Raw genomic sequence first — 17,556 nt, forward strand, 5'->3', positions numbered from 1 at the left:
GCAACTCGGAATAATGCTACATAATCATTTGTAGAAGGGGGGCCTGACCAGAATGCTCCCTAAGTTTTCGTGTTCAAAGGCCTAGAGGTTGGGCCTGTAATAAGAAACCAGAGGAGTAATTATGGGCCCCAGGAGAAGAGGGAGGAACACCCAAATCCAGAGCCAGTTCTCTGTGGGCTGTGGGCAAGGTTAGCGAGAAGAGGCAAGCAGCCACCTTCACGATGGAGGTTTTCTTCTGATCCAGTTCTGAATGAGTCAGGCTTCACATAATCCCTCACATCATTTGAATAGAACAATGCATCTCTTGATTTCCACTGCACCTGCTTAGAAATCTGCCTCATGAGTATAGGGGGGGATTGCCTAAGAACACAACTTAGAAGAACCAGTATCTTGGGACTATTGTGTTGGGAGCCTACTGACTATTCCACGAAGAGACCACCACTACATCAGGGAGGTGATTAACTGCACTGGTTGGCTGACCTTAACCCAATGCTGGGAAAGAAAGAACGTTACCCTAAGTCACAGCAAAATCTTCTCCAGGACGTCTGCCTACATGCTCCGTCCTCTTAGGGGAAATCCCTGGTACTCTGAAGTGATGGGTGTGAAGCTCCTCGTGGGCGGTAAAATCAGTAGTAACTGGCATTTACTGAGTACCTATCAGGGGCCAGGCACCATGCTGGGTGCTTTTTACACATCTCATTTCATTCTTTCAATAACTTAGTGGTAAGGTAGTATCTGTACTTCATGATAAGAAAACTGAGTTTTAGAGTTGTTTCCTGATTTGCCCAAGATCACACGGCTAGAAAAAGGCAGTTGGAATTCAAGCTCAGGCCCTTCTATCTATGAAGCCTATACTGTTAGGAAAGTATCAAGCAGCATCACATATATGATGAAATCCAAGCCCCAAATCACCAGAAAATGACCAGAGACCCTAAACTCAGTTGAAAGAGGTCACAGGGCAGGTGAAAGCTTAGTGTTGAACAGAGCAACATTTCCTCTACCCACCTGGTACACAGTAGGCACTCAATAAATGACTGTTAAGCTGAACTAACCCAAAGGCCCTCCCTCCCACTCAGTTGTGTGTGTGCTGGGAAAACAGGGGGCAGATAACACCCTCTCGCCTGCCTTCCCAGTTAAATTAGGAAATGACAACACTGTCTGTGTTCTTGTCTGATGAGAACAAGGCCCTGGGGAACTCCTACAAGACAGGCAGTCAGGCAGACAGACAGACACAGACAGAAACGCACGTGTGCATGCACACACACACACACACACACACACACACACACACACACACACACCCAGGCTGCTTTGAAATGCACAGGACAAAGAAACGCAGAGTGAGCCCCAAGGCGTCAGTGATGACCTCAGAGGCAAAGTATGAAGTGAGCCAATTCTGGAACCTCAGCAGATTTCAGACTCAAACAGGGTGGGGGGGGGGGGGGTGAGCAAAAGCCAATGCTTGAGACTTCTGCTGACGGAGCAAGCAAGGTTAGTGGCCCAGTAGCTGCTGGGTTTGCGGGAGAATACGCCTTTGCTGCGAGTGCACAAGCGGCCTCTCTAGGAACAGGCCAGTAAGCCAACCCACACACAGGCAGCACAACCCTTTCAAGCAATCCCTCTACTGTGGGCTGCCGGTATTCCCACTGTTTCTGGGTTCATCCTCAAAGAGTTTGGAATGGAGGAACAAGACCTGGGCCCTCTGCTGAGAAAATCTGGAAGGACAATTTTGATAAAGACTCAGAGGTTGCTGCAGCCAAGAAGTCCGTGACGGGAGGGGACAGGGGCTGGAGGACAGGTTTGCCCAGTGTCCAGACAGTTTCAGATTTAACTGTTTCAGACGGAGGGGAGGGGGCAGGCGAGGAGCATGACAGAAAAAGAAAGAAGACATTAATGAAGGAATAATGGCCAAGGTCACACTAAAAATACTTCCCAGGCACATATTTCTCCCAGTGCATAGCAGCTCTTTCAATTAAGGATGTGTCATTTCCTGGGTTATTAAGTCCAGAGAATGGAACGTTCCAGTCTGGGGCAGTAAAAGAGGGTCCCATTCTCAGCCTCCACCAGCACCAAAGAACAGGGGTCAGGGGCCCGCAGTGTTTCCACCTACTCAGCTCCCCTGAACTGCTGGAGAGAAAGCTTCCCTTCGGGGTATGTCCGTGGAAATCGTGGGCGGGGGGCTTAGCATGGCGCTCTTTCTCAGGTACCTGGAAAAACATCATCATCATCTCAAGCCAGTAAGGCACTGCAGAAATCAGAATTTGAGGAAAGAAGACACATTAGTGGCCACTTGGTTTTGGTTCCTGCAACAAATGCCAGTGACCTTTAACATCCTGTAAAGCCAAAGTCACATAGCAAAGTGTCCCCTACTAGACTCTTACAAAACTTAAAAGGAAATCCCAGCATATTTCAGGGCTGGGTACGGCCTGCATGCAGTGGGTGCCCAATAATGTCTGGGTGTCTTTTTCGGGTGAGGGGGACTATTTGCACAGTATGGTCGAGAAGCCCTCGAGAGGTCCCCACGCCAGCCCTTTCCAAACATTCAAGTCATTTGGAACTTCTTGTGCCTTAATCACTTATAACCTGCATCTGAAGCAATGGGTTTGCAATTTCACCATCCTAATAGCTGGCCCGACTCTCCTAAAAGGGGAATCCGGGAGAAACTGGAGAGCAAAATGGGCTTCAGAGGTAACTACCCCAAGAACTGCAGATTCCAAGTGAGAAAGATCCTCAGAGATCAGATAAGTTTGGACCCCACAGTATTTTCCAACAAATTTGACTGTCATCAACATTTAAAGATTAGGAAAGCTCAGATAAAAAGAGGCATTTCATTTCAACTCTGTTTCAGTGAAATTAATCTGCAGAAAAGGGGCTCCTAGGCCAGCGTGGGGTGTCTGGCTGGAGCCAAGGAGTGGCTCCCCCTCTGAACGAGGCATGCACTGGCCAGCTGCCATGGGCCAATCTGCTGCCCTGTTTGCACTCCAAGCTCTGCCGTGTGGTCCTTATCATCTCTGCCACCTTTGGGCATTTGACATGGCAATTGGTCACCTAGTCAGTCCATCCCCTTTTCACCCACAGAAAACGAGCCATCTCTTACTCTCCATCCTAAAATCCAGTTCTTTGCCACGAGCTGTGGGATTCCGAGCGTTTCTGGATTCATCTTCAAAGAGTTTGAGGGGGAGCAGACACTGGGTCCCCTCCTGAGAAGATCCAGAGTATACTTTGGATAAAGACATAGAAGCGGCTATGGTCAAATGGTCAGTGACAGGAGGGGACAGGCCTCTCTAGTCCTGAGCAAGATGCTTCCTTAGACCTCTCCACACTGTCCACCTGCAGCCCCCAATCTCTCCTGGGCAAACCCGCCTCTGCCTCTGTCCCCAGATCAGAACCTGTTCCTACAGACACACATTTATAGCCTCACGGACTTCTCTTCTTTCTATTATTTCCACTGGCCACTCTGGGGAGAAAAGCAAACACTGTTTCACCAAAAATTGCAATCATGAAGTACTTCTCTCTTGTTTGGAAGAGATGGTTGAACACAAGCAGAAACCTCAAACTGCAAACACGGAAGAATTTCTCAGGAGGTAGCAGGGCTGTTAGGGAAGGAGCATGGTCACTTAGAGGATGACAATGACCACAGAAATCAGGACAATAATAACATAGGTCTTGGCGAATAATTGATTAGTCTGTGCCAGACACAGTACTGGGCATTTGACAGGTTACTTCTTTTTAGAACAACCCTACAAGGCAGGCGCTATTGCCCCCTTGTTAGAGAAGAGGAAAAGGGACACAGAAAGAACTGAGCTAAAGTAGACCTTTTTCTCCTGGGCTAGTGGCTCAACCTTCTTTCATGCGCCTGGAGCCTAGATGAGCCTAGTCCTGGTGCAAAAAGCCCTCCAGGACCGGCCTGGAGAACACGTGGGCCTACTTACACTCTGCCATTTGTCTCTGGTCCACTGGCTGCTGTCTTTGACTCCAAGGCGTTGTTGAAGTTGGAGATATTTTCAGAGGAATAGAGACCAGAGGGGTTGTTGTACTGGTTTGTGATGACCCTGGGGGCAGAGCTGGAGGCAGGTGAGGCGGTGAAGGGCATGGCACTCCGATTGTGGGCACTTCCTATGTGCAGGACCTCCTGCGGGCAGAGATCAGAGGATAAATCAAGGCAGGGGCGTCCAATGTATACCCCTTGATGGGCAGTGCAGACCGAGCACCAGGGAGAGAGGGGTCCTAATGAGCTACAATGGCCCTGGCTCAACACCAAACTTTAGCTGAAGGGCTCTGACATACCTTCCCCAACTCCCCCACCCCCACCCAAGCTCTGCCTTCTGGTACTTCCCAGAGGCCCAGTGATGACTGAGCTCCTGATGGGGAGCCCTGGGCAGGCCACTCCTTGATGCCTTGGGCTGTCAGTATCCAAGCTGGAGCTGCAACATCCTTTCAGGGCACATTCCAGAGGGATTACGGTACCAGGAAGAGAACAAGCAGTCACTTGAGTCAGTGCAGAGCAGTAGATGATAAAAGGTGGGAGACAAAGGCCCCAGAATGGAGTGGGTTAGACAAACAAAATGAGAGGGCTGTGTACCACAGGGCGAAGCAGCGGCTGACGAGGCCGAGATGGCCGCAGAAGGGGCCAGAGGGAATTCAGGGTCTGTTGTTTCTTGTGGGAGAAGGACCAAGCTAACCAGATGGACGGCAGGGGATACCTGTTACAGGAGCAGTGACCAGGGGCACTGCAGGAAAGGACTTGGGGTTTTTCCTGTTCATTCCCCCTCCTTCTGTAATTTGAGAAAGTGCCCTACACTCCCGCTGGCCAGCCAGGAGTCACGGATAATTACTACAGCTACAATACCTCAGAGCTTCTTTACAAACAGCCATAAGTTTTTAAACGAATATGTCTTCAGCAAGGTGTTTTTTTTCTACCAGGGCGTTCTGGGTCAAGCCCGGCTTCCAGGCGACAGCATGCTCTGTGGACCCTACTAAACTCAACATGCACCCTGTTTTCTGAATTCCCCAGAAATCTTCCTCAACCCTGGCCTCTTTCTTAACACCCAAGCCTAAAACGACTGCCCCCCGCACGCCCCCCAGAGTTCCTGTCTTCTGTTGCTCTTCTTTTTTCTTTTTACCCTAAACCTTCAAGTCTTTCACACTTTCTTTGGAAACATTATGATGAAAAGTACCACCTTAATTTACTGTGTACTGATTTACAATAAAAGACAACATGAAAATATTCTTGTGATTAAGATTTCTTTTTCACTCTTCAGATGGTCATCCTCTTCGACAAGTTGGAATCAGTGAGGTTTTACTGTATAAATTACACTGAGTTGACTTTGTCCACATTGGACAAAAGCTAAGCACACGCAAGTCGTTCACAAAGAGGGAAGTGTAATTAGTTAAGAAAATAGATTTGGCAGTAATCAAAAAATGGCCAATTAAATTTAATGGCACAACTAGCCTACAGAATGCTATGTAGTCATGAACGGCAGCAGAATAGCAGATGCGTGGCCTGGGACTTTGGTGAACATGGGCAGCTACACTACAGCCTGTGGGAAAGACGCAGCACTGCAGCCAGGACTCAATTCTTTCCTCCTCTCTTGTCACAGCAATTCCTAGGAGCAGCACAGGGTGCTGAGCAGGGAAGAGCCCTTACGTTTCTGTCTTGGCTCAGTTTTCCCTGTTGCTTCCTGTTCAGCTTTGGGCAAGTTATCTCTCTCTCTCTCTCTGCCCATGTCTCATCTTCTAAATGAAATAAGTAAAGCCTCTTTCACAAGGACTAGGTGTGAAATATTAGTGTGCCAAGCACAGGGCCTGGCACACAGCAGACATTCAGCCAGTGTCCACTCCCTTCTCCCTCCATAGAAACACATTTCCAGTGAGACTAGAAGTCAGTAGAAAATTCAGGTTGGAAATTCTGGTTTTCACTTTACAGAGAATCATCCAAGAATGTATCTGTTTTGTACATAAAAGAAATATCTCCAGCCCCATGTGAATTCTGCTCTTTCCAGAAGTCAGGCGGGTAATGCAGGGCCTGCCTCTTGGAAGGGATGATGTAATTGTTTGGGCTTTGTATTTATCAGTCGCCTGGAAACTCAATAATGAGGAAATATAAACTAGGTGTGTAACTGCTATGACCTCAGATAAAGCTAGGGTGTTGGTTGGCAGTGCATGCACTAGCAGATCTTTTAATTATACATGAACTCTGCTCCTCCTCGTTCCTCTATTTTAGAATGACTGGAAGTGGAAGATTGTGAAAAAATGAGGGGGGACGTTTTTCATACAAAGAAAGAATTACTGGAATCAAAAGAAAAATACACTCAAGTTAGATGTTAAAGTATTTGAGGATTTAATCTGATGAGAACTACCTTCAAAATATGAATACGGAAAACCAGATTATATGTTTAAGACGAAAATTCAAGTATAATCGAAATTTAAGTATTACCTTCTTCAAGTGAAAACTAGGATTTTAAATAGACCAAATTAAAAGAAAATCATTCCTTCTATATTATAAAACATAGGAGAGCTTAACACATTAAAACATAACATTTATGGTAAATTTAATGAAGTGGCTGAGAACTCCCTGGGAAATCTGAAATAACTACAGCATGTTTTAAATGAGTTTGCAGAGCTGCCAGTTTATAGACTGAGAGTCATTTTACGAACTTTCCTAACAGGAGCTGTACAGAATAATATGTTCATGTCAGTTTTGAAATGTCAGATGCAAAATGATCCTTAAATGTTACTCTCAGGATTAAGTATGATTTTTATTGTATTAATGGAAAAAAATTTGTGTGACTCGATCTCTGACATTTTAATGGAGGCCACTTGAGAAAATACATCTTAAATACAACCACCCGATTGACCCACATTAATGTACCCAGAGAGTTCAATTTCATACAGTTTCTGTTTTATGTACAAAAGATAGCTAGAAATATGTTATCTTAATTGTATCTCAATTCACCATAAAAACTAGTGTCCCAAATTTAGAAAAAAAATTAATAGCCAAATCTTTAATTGGGATTAAACAGATAACAATCACAAACTGGTCTAAAAGAAGTTTTCAAAAGCCATTACCAATTTACTTACTAACGTATCATTAAAACATCATTGATTTATCCAACAGACACATACTTTGTGAAAAGCAGCATGTCAGACATGAGGAATTTTACAAAGATATTCTAAATATTCTTTAAGTTTTTTTCCTTCACTTCAAAAGAATACCCATTCACTGTAGATTACTTAGAAAATGCAATTAAGGGGTCGGCCGAGTGGCGTGTTGGTTAAGACCTGGCTTGGGACGCCAAAGGGCCCCAGTTTGGATCCCACATATGAGGGCCAGTGACACTGCCCTCCATAGCTAAGATGCTGAACAACAGCTCAACCTGGAGCTGGGCTGCCGTGAGTCTCCGGCAACGGCAGGTGGGTTGCCATGGGCTACCGTGTGTGGCCAGCAGCCAGCATGAGCGGCCAGCAGCCGCAATGAGCGGCCGTCCAGAAGCTGGCGACTGATCTGCCTCACCTGGGAAGAGTGTAATGATGGGGCCAACTTGGGCCAGTGAAGCAACATCCTCCACAACTAGACTGAAGAACAAGGGGATAGCGACTTGTATGTTCCCCTTCCCCCAATTCCCCAATAAAAATCTTTAAAAAAAAAAAAAAAAAAGAAAATGCAATTAAGGAAGCAAGAAATGAAATCACTTATACTCTTAAGTACTGAGAGATTTATTTACTAATATGGGATCCTAGGTCAGTCTACTGTCCCAGGAAATTGTATTTGACTGACAAATTGTACATTGACTCCCTACCACATTTTTCAATATGAATTACCATTTCATTTTAGTAATTTTAAGGTCTCACTAGAAGTCTCACCATTAGAAAACTAGAGGTTTCTACCCTAAGGATCATGGAAACCAGACAGTGGGATACCAGGAAGAGAAGCAGAGTTTACTATTAAATTTCCCCTTAGCTCCTCTAGCTCTTAGGCCTCGGGACCCAAACTTATTTTCATCCCTAGCATGATTCACTTGCATCTGAAATCCATAATGATCCAAGTCAGCGCCTTTGTTTTACACGATCCTGCCCCCTCATTCTGCACAGGAAGGCTTCCTCCCGCTTCCCGGATTGCCTTCCGACCCCGCTTCCAGCCCAGGCCACAGTGTCACTGCCTTGGGGTTTTCCAGCCCTTTCCTCTCCCAGTTCCCTTACGGGAAGAACTGAACAAGTGCCAGGACCCAGCAGTGATAGTGGAGGGCTCTCCTTGCCGTTTTTTATCTCCACGCCTCCAGGGCAGGAAAAATAAAGGGAGTGTGTTAAGCTATGGGAAAAGCAGAAAAGACGCTGGGGAGTGAGAGGAGGGGCCATGGTGAAGAAGCACTTACTTGTGGCTCAGAGGCTAAGTTCATCTTGTACGGATGACGTTTCCCTTCCTCTGTCACCAGAGGAGACCAGACTTTATGTTCAGATCTGTAAGAGATTGACAAAGCTATTGTTTCATTCATACTCAAGAGGGAAAATGCCCCCTCTTGCCTGACACTCACGTCTGAACTAGCAATCTGCCACCAAGGGGGATCTTCCGAAAGTACCAATCTGATGGCATGTCCGACAGTTGCCCACGCTCAGCCCTGAGAGGCTTCCCAAGCTGCTGGGACTTCCTCCGGCCTCGTCCCCCGTCACTGCACTCTGTGTCGCTGACCCCCGGCCACAGTCGGCCTCCTTGCTCCGGAGCACGCCTCACGCCGCCCACCTCCACTCAGGACAGAACAAGCTTCTCCGCTCTCTCCCAGGGTTCCTGATCCAGACCAGATAACCATCATATTCATGCAGCTTGTCTGGACCCAATCAAAGTGATGCTTCCTTTTCTGAGCTTGCCAAGCATTTCTTTGTACCCATCACACAGCAACAATCTCAGTCTAGTCTTAGTTTTCATTAGTGTTTTTTTTTTCTCTCTTATAGGTAGAGAAAATTTGTCCTTATATTTGAATTGTCAGAGTGCCTAGCAGTGCCAGATATATACAAGGTGAATGTGTTCAGTCTTCTGGTAAATGAATCAAAAAATCAATTCATCTATGAATGAATGGATGGATGTCTTGAACTAGGACTTGAAGGAGAGGCTTTGGACTGAGATAGACATGGAGACAAGAATGAGAGGTAAATGTGTTTTCAAGGGGGTGGTCATAAAATGGCTCCCTCCCTCGGGGGTAGGGCACTGAAGTGTACAAAATATTTTCACATCCTGCCCCACACTCGGTCCTTCCGCTAGTTCTGTGGCACCAGGTAGAAGAAAGCCGACAGCCTACTTCACAGATAAGAACCTGAGCAAAAGGCTCATGATGGAGAGCTGTAGACACTAAGGTTAATGAGACATTAAAGAGCAGGTTAACATAACAGGAGATCAGAATAAAGAATGTGAACCTGATCCAACAGGAAACAGGGAGCCATTAAGGTTGAACCAAATCGCTCTGAACCGGCCCTTCCAAGACTCCACAAAAGAAGAATAGGAATTCTACCCCAGTTACAACTCCCAGTGCGCTCTCCTCACTTGTCAACCTGTTGAGAACATTTAGCCCTCCTTTCTTAACATACTTACACTTACACTTAGCGCTTTGTCTAGTGTGTTGTTGTCTTTCTCTGTCATTGTAATCTCCTGGTGCAGTGCCCACTCCTCAGTGTAGTGTGGCGGAGCAGCACCCTGAGTAGTTTCTCAGTGGTTTCCAGGGAGTTTTCATTTCATTACACCTGAAAATATTTAACTGATTCTACTTCTTCAAAATTTTGATCAAGTGAAAATGCAGATATCTTAGAGAAAGTCACCCACACTGTAAGAAGCATGTGAAAATTATTGAGGAAATGAGAAATTCCAATTCCACAGACTTTTTCCCCTGCCTACAATATACATAGCATGGAGCTAAGGGGTGCAGGGAATTCTGACATGGGTGAGGCAGCCCCTGCCCACAAACAGCTTCCAGTCCATCAGAAATGAATGGGCGTTTCCACAGGCCTTACCTGGATACCGTGAGAGTCATGTTGTCTATGCAGCCCTTGATTTTGTTCTGAGCTTCCAAGTGCGTCATATTGTTGGTATTTTCCCCATCAATGGCTGTGATTATATCTCCAGTACATAAATTCGCTATAGCAGCCTTGCTTCCTGGAGTGACCTGGAGAAAGGGAAAGAGTTATCACTCATCTTCCAAGGCAACCACTGAGTAAGTTACCACCGGGTTAAGTATTCACGGATGTGGATCAAAGCATTTAAAAAGGAAAGAGGACTGAAATCATAAATGTCAATAATAACAATCCTTTATATTTATGGTTTAAGAGTCCTTTTCTATATACTGTCTCATTGGATCCTTATAACAACCTTGTGAGAAAGGAGGGCAAATATCAGTCCCCGTTTTAGAGACCTGGAAACTGTGGCTTAGAAAGGTCTGTGACTTACCTGGGACCCCATCCAACTATTATATGAATACATTACTAGTCATCCAACTAGGAAATTACAGAGCTAGAACTCAAATCCTGAAACCAGACCCAATGTTCTTCCTACTGAAACTTACTGCTTCCTCAAAACAAATTACCAATTGCATTTAAACACACACACACACACACACACACACACACACAGAATATTATGTCCAGTAACATCCTATTTCTATAAAACTCTTAATAATTAATATGCTATTTATGCACAGAACAAAATTAGAACACTGCACACCAAAGTGTTCAGTTACAAATTTCTGTAATGTTTCTGGTTTTTACAATGAGCTTGAATTACTTTCACCATTAAAAGAAAAAAGTAATAGAGGCCAGCCGAGTGGTTCAGTTGGTGAAGAGCTCACTCAAGAAAGCGAGCTCTGAGCGACAGAATTGCCTGTTCAATTCCCGGCCCGAATTGAGCTGCCGATGAGCTGCCAAATGACTCAGCTAAAAAAACAAAACAAAAAAAGTAATAAAAACAGTTTTAGATCTGGTAGTATGGATTTATTTACACTGGTTCATCTCTTCCCAGCCAAGAAGTTGACTGTGATTAGGGTCATCCCCTAATGGTGGCTGGGTTTCTGCAGGCCAATGCTTCTTAACCAGTGGTTCCAAATTTACAGGCCACCAATGCTTGGGGGAAGCCAGTCGATTACTGCAATGGGCCATCAAAATCCATCTGCCTACTGAGCATTATATGTGGATTGGATAAATACCATGCTTCACACAAAGATGTATGACCATTTTTCAAGTGAATAGAGATGTTGTTGTGATGAACGAAGTACAAACTCATTTTGAAGTAGCACTAACCTCAGAGTAATTTTTTATTAGGTATTTTCTAAACCAAGGTATACTAAAAATATTACTAATATCCCAGGGTCAGCCCACGACTTTGTCATAGAAGACCTTCCTCGATGGAAATTCCAAGCCCCCCAGGAGCAGAGTAGTGGTAACAGACTCAGACTCCCAGTGCCCACAGGGTTCTGGCCTCCCTCCCCTTCCCGACCCCACCCTTAGAGAAGACCCTTGGCTCCTGGAAGCCAACTGAGGAAGACCTTGTGAACACTTGGGTGTCTCTGTAAGGCTGAACCACAGTAAGAGGCCCTTCGAGGCACCAAATCCGGACAAAAGCTTATGTCCTAAGCCTCCGTATCTGATGCAGCTTTCAGCAGCCAGTTTCCAATCATCTTCACCAAACTGAAAATGCTGACCCTTCTGAGATGAGTGGTGTGCTGTCATGTCCATGTCCTCATCAGTACCCTGACCCCATAAAATGATGGGTGGGTGACTTGATCCTTGAGGTCCCTTCTGGCTCACACGGACTATGACTTTATCAGGCAAAACTCTCCCGGAATGTAGCAGGATGTGGAAACGAGTGCAGAGACCTTGACCTCCTAGCCTTCCTTTCTGACTTTCCCATCATTTGTCTACCAGAGAGCTGGCCTTTAGAAAACGAAAGGCCTGATCCCAGGTCAGACCTTCTTCTCATCCAGCCATTGGGAAAAGACATTTATACAGGCAATAGGCTGCTCTCCTTTCAGTCAACATAGTGGCACTAACCTCTGAATCACCCCCCAGTCCATGCAGTACAAACAAATTCCTCTCATTTTCTGCCTGTCTTCCTGAGAAGATTGATCTGGTATGACTTCATGTATATTTCGCTTTTTCTAAAGAACAATGCAGACCCCTTGTTTTGAAAATAGCCTTAAACATCACTTTATTTGGGATTGGCAATGCTTCTGGGTTGGCAAACTCTACCTCCAGAGAGAGCAGCCTGATCGAATTCATTTATTGTAACCAAATCTAACAGTGTTAAATAGCAGTCCCCTTGGTATAAAATCCAAAAATCATCCACGAAGTCCCAAGGACCGTGCCTCCCTTCTCACCCTCATCATGCTATTCCCCCACTAAGCTCGAGCCACAGGGGTCTTCCTTGTTTCTTTCCCACCTCAGGACCTTAGCACTTGCTATATCCTCTGCCTGATTAACTTCTCATCCAGCCTTCAGGTCTCAGCTTAAATGACCTTTCTTAGAGAGGCCTTCCCTGACCTCTAATCTAAGTTAGACTCCCCCCATCACCTTTTTAATACGCTCTGTGCTGCTTCAACATGGCACTTGTCCCATTAGGTTTGTACATCTATTTTGTGAGTTTATCTATTTAATGTCTAAGGGCTTGCTAAACAATAAGATGTGTGAAGGCAGGATTTTGTCTGCCTTTGGCACCGTGGTATCCCCAGTGCCCAGCACAGTGAATAGCACATAGTAGGTACGCAATATATATTCATCCAATGAATGATTGAATCTAGAATATCTAGTGTTGTTAAATATGTAATCAAGCTACTTCATTGTATCCTTTAAAAAATGACTATTTCAGGGGTGGCCGGCTGGCTCAGTTGATTAGAGCACATGCTCTTAACAACAAGCTTGCCGGTTCGATTCCTGCATGGGATGGTGGGCTGCACCCCCCCGCAACTATATAGGTTGAAAAATGGCAACTGGACTTGGAGCTGAGCTGTACCCTCCACAACTAGACTGAAGGACAACTCCTTGACTTGGAGCTGATGGGTCCTGAAAAAAACACATTGTTATCCAATACAGAAAATTTTACACACACACACACACAAAAAAGGACTATTTCAAAAGGGATCAAATAATCATTTCCCTCAATATCACTATCCTGGAATGTGACCACTCACTAAACTAAAATGATGAGCTAGGGAGTGGGGGGAAAGGTTTGAAAAGATAAAAATAGAAATTTCTTTGAATTCCATATGCTCAGCTGCTAAGAACTCTGTAATTTCCAGCATTTGGTTCAAACTGTCTCATGGGAGCGGCATTTCTGCTAAGTACATCCGGATAGGTCGTGGACAAGCTACAACCAGTCTTAAGAGCCCTGAGCCTGAGTAATCAAGGCCTGGCCACCCTATTGTTTGTTCTGATTTTTTTTTTTAAGCCAAATTGATGGGAAACCAAAGGAAACCTTAGAAAGTTACAAGACAACATCATCAGATGGGACTTGGATGGAATCACACATAAACAGATTAAAGTCACAATCTTTTATGAGCTATTGGGTTTTTAAAAAAAAAAAACAATGGATTTGAACAAATTATAGATTTGCCTTTTACAGAGCCCTTTCACATACAATCTCTCATTTATGATTTTAATGATGACCTCACCACCAACATATATAACTTTTACAGATGATGAAATTAACTCACAGAAGCTTGACTGATTCAAGTTCACACATCTAAAGGCTTGAGCCTGAACTTGACACCAGATCCCTTTATTCCAAATTCCATTCCCTTTCTGCTTTACCACAATGCCACAAGCACATGATCCAAGCCCAACTGCCAGAGCCAAAGAGAAACAAAGAATTGAGGAGACCCATCCACTGTGGCCTTCTCCACAAGGTACCGGAGTGTCACAGACTTCAGCCTCCCACCATAGGACAGTCATCTCAACTACTCTGTACTGAGCTGGGGCCCAGTAACTTCACCCCTTGTGAAATACCCAAATCGGAACACGAAACTAAAAAGGGCCTTAGGAGAGAAGTCCTGTGTCTCCAACATTTGTTACTGGGTTGTCAGAAAAGTCATGATGTATTTCTTCTCTGTTTTTCGTTGTAAAAATGCATCGTGACTTTTCCGACAACCCAATAGTTCCCATCTTGACCGGTGGACTCCAACTCTTACAACACTCTAACTAGCCATCATAATCATAGTCATTAGTTAATGAGTGCTTATTATGCACCAAGCACAGTTTAAGTGCTTGGCAAGGGTTAACTTACCAATCCTCATGTGATGCCACCAGGTGGGCAATATTATTGCATCATTACAGCTGAGGAAATGGAGGAACAGGGGTTAAGTGGTTTGCCTGAGATTATATAGCTGCTGAGTGGCAGGCTGTGGGGCTCCCGGGTCCATCCACTTAACCCAGTATACCACACTGTCTATTAGCATTTCCTCCTGACCGTCAAATTCCATCAGAACCACCTCATAATGGAGTCAGTTTCGATTTCTAAAAAAGAAATCCTATACTCTCCTCCAAAGAAACAGACCCATGAGTTAATGAACATCCTCAAAAGCCCTCTTCCAGCTTTCTTCCCCAGAGACAACACAAACTCCACCACACAACTCTTGCTGCGTAAGAATAAATGGGTTACGCATGACAATTTCCATTAATGAACAATCTGCCATTTTCTGCAGAATTCACTCATGTCTCCCTCATTCCTGCCCCCCTGCCCCAGGCAGACATTGCTCAGAAACCAACCAATACATTCATTCGCCCTATATTGCAAGTACCTAAAGCATCTTTAAAGCATTGTGGCCAGCATCTTTAAAGCATTGCGGCCAGACTCCTGAGTATGTAAGGTTTTTAAAGAGTTTAATACCACTTCTAAATGGCACAGAGTAGGACTACGATGTAGCTATCCTGCTTTCTTCAACGTACATCTAAATAATGAAATATTGCTATAATACAGAACTGGATGTGTACCCACTAGCCTCCTCTGTAATAATGGCCTGTACAACTGCTAATGAGTTGCAAGCAAAGAGGCAATGGGAACATAAGGGTGGAATCAGGGAAGACTCCCTGGAGGAGGTGTTGCTTAAAACTGTGCAAAGGTCACTATAGGAGGTGGGAAAGAGCATGCCAAGTTACAGGAACAGCATGTGGACTGGCATGGATGAAACACGGGGAGTGAAGGGAAAGGATGGAGATGAGGCTAGGCGTAAACACAGATCAGGCTGTAAGAGCCCTGTTATTTTTCCTTCTAAGAAGACTGTACTTTATCTGGAAAACAATGGGGAACGACAAAGGAATTTAAACATAATAAGTGACTTGGCTGCCCAGTGACTGCCAAGAAACAACCACTGAGCCTTAGTTCTGCTAGATTAAGGTGGCTGAATTTGACAATACTCTCATATTTGCAGTTCAAAGGAATAGACCCATTCATGGGGTCACCCAGTCAGCCCCCAGGCCAGCCACTGGGAGGCTGGCTTCCCCTAGTGGACTTTTCAGAAGACAGTTCCATTAAAAATCACATGTTCAACTGACAGCTAGATGGGGTGCCTACAACTCCCTAAGCTCAAGATTGAAAGCTGATGGATCATGAAATGAATCCAGCCCACAATCTTGGGTTGTTGTTGTTTTTTTAATTTAAATTATTTGCCAATATTTACACATTGGCAAATGTCATACAAAACCCTCAATTTTCAGATTCTTATGAAAAATGAGAAAATCTAGCACTTCTGGACCTATATTCCCACATGGCAACGAATCAGCACCAGCTGCAGAACCTGTCCCCTCTAGATGAGGCGTATGCTCTCCCTTTAGCCACAGCTCCCACTACACTCTATTGCCCCCAACACAAAATCTCATTTATCATCATTCCTGCAACTATTAATTTAAGTTTCTTACTATCTCACCCTGGAGTCAAAACCCATTTAGGTTGCCTCCTGACCCCTTCATGCAAATGTGTTTGTAACCAACCACTGGCTTAGTTAAAAAGTTACGTAAAGCAAATTACATGCAGAAACATTTTATGACTAGGATTATAAGACACCCTGGCTTGCCCAGGAATGTAACCTACTTTCCCATCTTAATTGTCAGAAGCACTCTCATCTCACTCTCACCAGTGTTCCAGTCTAGGTGACAAATCGTACTGTCATCCTTTGACAGAATGAAGGTTTTAACCAAATATTTGTCAAATAGTTTAAACAGTTCTGATGCAGAGCTTCCTCCTCCCACTCCCCCAGGGAAAAGTTCTGTCTATTCAGAAGGTTCTCTGACTTTTACTTGTGGACAGGAATACAGGTCACTTTCCTGAATGCTCACAGAACAATGATAACCTTGCCCCTTGAAACTGACATCTAAACCTTAGGCCAGAAATTGACCCAGCTCACCAATAAGTCAGGGGAAAACGCTGATATTTGTAAGGATGAGGCAATCATTCCCAAACAAGTTAGTCATCAGATCCGCTAATGGTATTAAAAATATAAATAGATCCCACACCCCACCTCAGATTTACTGAAGAGGGTCTACACAGTGGGACCCAGGAATCTATATATATTTTAAAGCTTCCCAGAAAATTCTGATGCTTACCAGGTTTGGAAACTTCTAGGGGGGATGCTGACTATTCTTTCCCCTGAAGCTCTCTCCCTGAATGACATGAAGTCATCAGGTAAACAAAAAATACTTAGACCTAAATTTCAGCTCCTCCAGAAGCAACTTCAAGGGCTTACACTCCTATTCAAGTACATAGAAGGCCCTTAAAAGAAACGTCCATTAGAATAGTATTGGGTTGTCAGAAAAGTCATGACATATTTTTTCTGGTTTTCGTTGCAAAAAAATGTGTCATGGCTTTTTTCCGACAACCCAATATTTCTTACCAAAACAGAGTAAAAAAAAAAAAAATAGTCCCTATAATGTTGGTCAGCATTTTGAAGGTGCTATGCAAAAGTAGTGTAGAAGTAATTTCATTCCTGATGTCTAAATAACTCAACGTGGTTCCTCTTTTGCCTAGGCCAGAAAACTCACAGCTAAACGTGGTGTGCAATTTCAGGAACCACCTGATTTAAAGGTCCTGGCACTTCTCTTTCCTCTTCTATGTTGCAATTTTTTGTTAAATCTTCTTGCGTGTGTTCTTATGTTAAAAATGTTGCAGGTGGCAGGATGGCTCAGCTTAAAACATGAAAAAAAAAGGTTGCAAATACGTGTTTTGGTGTTGTAAATCACCTTGAATCGTTCTTATAAGTAGGTGAGTTGGCATAAATATAGTTATAATTCAGTATTATACAAAACAAGACTGGAATAAAAATATCTGGAATTCAAAGTTCAATCTCAGTGCCATGGGCCTTTAGGGACAACTTCTGTTGACTTAATGGCTGTGTCAACGTATTCAGGCCTAAGTTTAAAAGATTTTGAGCTGGGGGACAAGGCAGGACCCAGCCCTGCAGTATGCCATTTAGATGGTAGAATTTGAACTCCTTTTAGTCAGGTTTCTGACTCAATTTGTTTTGGGCCAGGGCTATGGCACAGGCTTGAAGCCACATTATAGCCACAAAAACTGTATGAGCTTATACAGGTTGGCCT

General features: G+C 44.4%; 1 protein-coding gene across 1 annotated transcript in view; it reads right to left on the reverse strand.

Annotated features, from left to right (window-relative positions):
- Window positions 1-17,556, reverse strand: part of PDLIM1 (PDZ and LIM domain 1) — a 40,278-nt gene that overhangs the window by 14,808 nt on the left and 7,914 nt on the right. Inside the window, exons 2-4 of the mRNA XM_019639129.1 lie at window positions 9,997-10,148; window positions 8,373-8,457; window positions 3,933-4,132 (exon numbers count right to left, since the gene is read on the reverse strand). Of these exons, the coding sequence (XP_019494674.1) occupies window positions 3,933-4,132; window positions 8,373-8,457; window positions 9,997-10,148 (437 nt within the window). The remainder of the gene's footprint in view (window positions 1-3,932; window positions 4,133-8,372; window positions 8,458-9,996; window positions 10,149-17,556) is intronic.

This window comes from Hipposideros armiger, unplaced genomic scaffold (assembly GCF_001890085.2).
Source record: "Hipposideros armiger isolate ML-2016 unplaced genomic scaffold, ASM189008v1 scaffold_42, whole genome shotgun sequence".
Taxonomy (NCBI): Eukaryota; Metazoa; Chordata; class Mammalia; order Chiroptera; family Hipposideridae; genus Hipposideros; species Hipposideros armiger.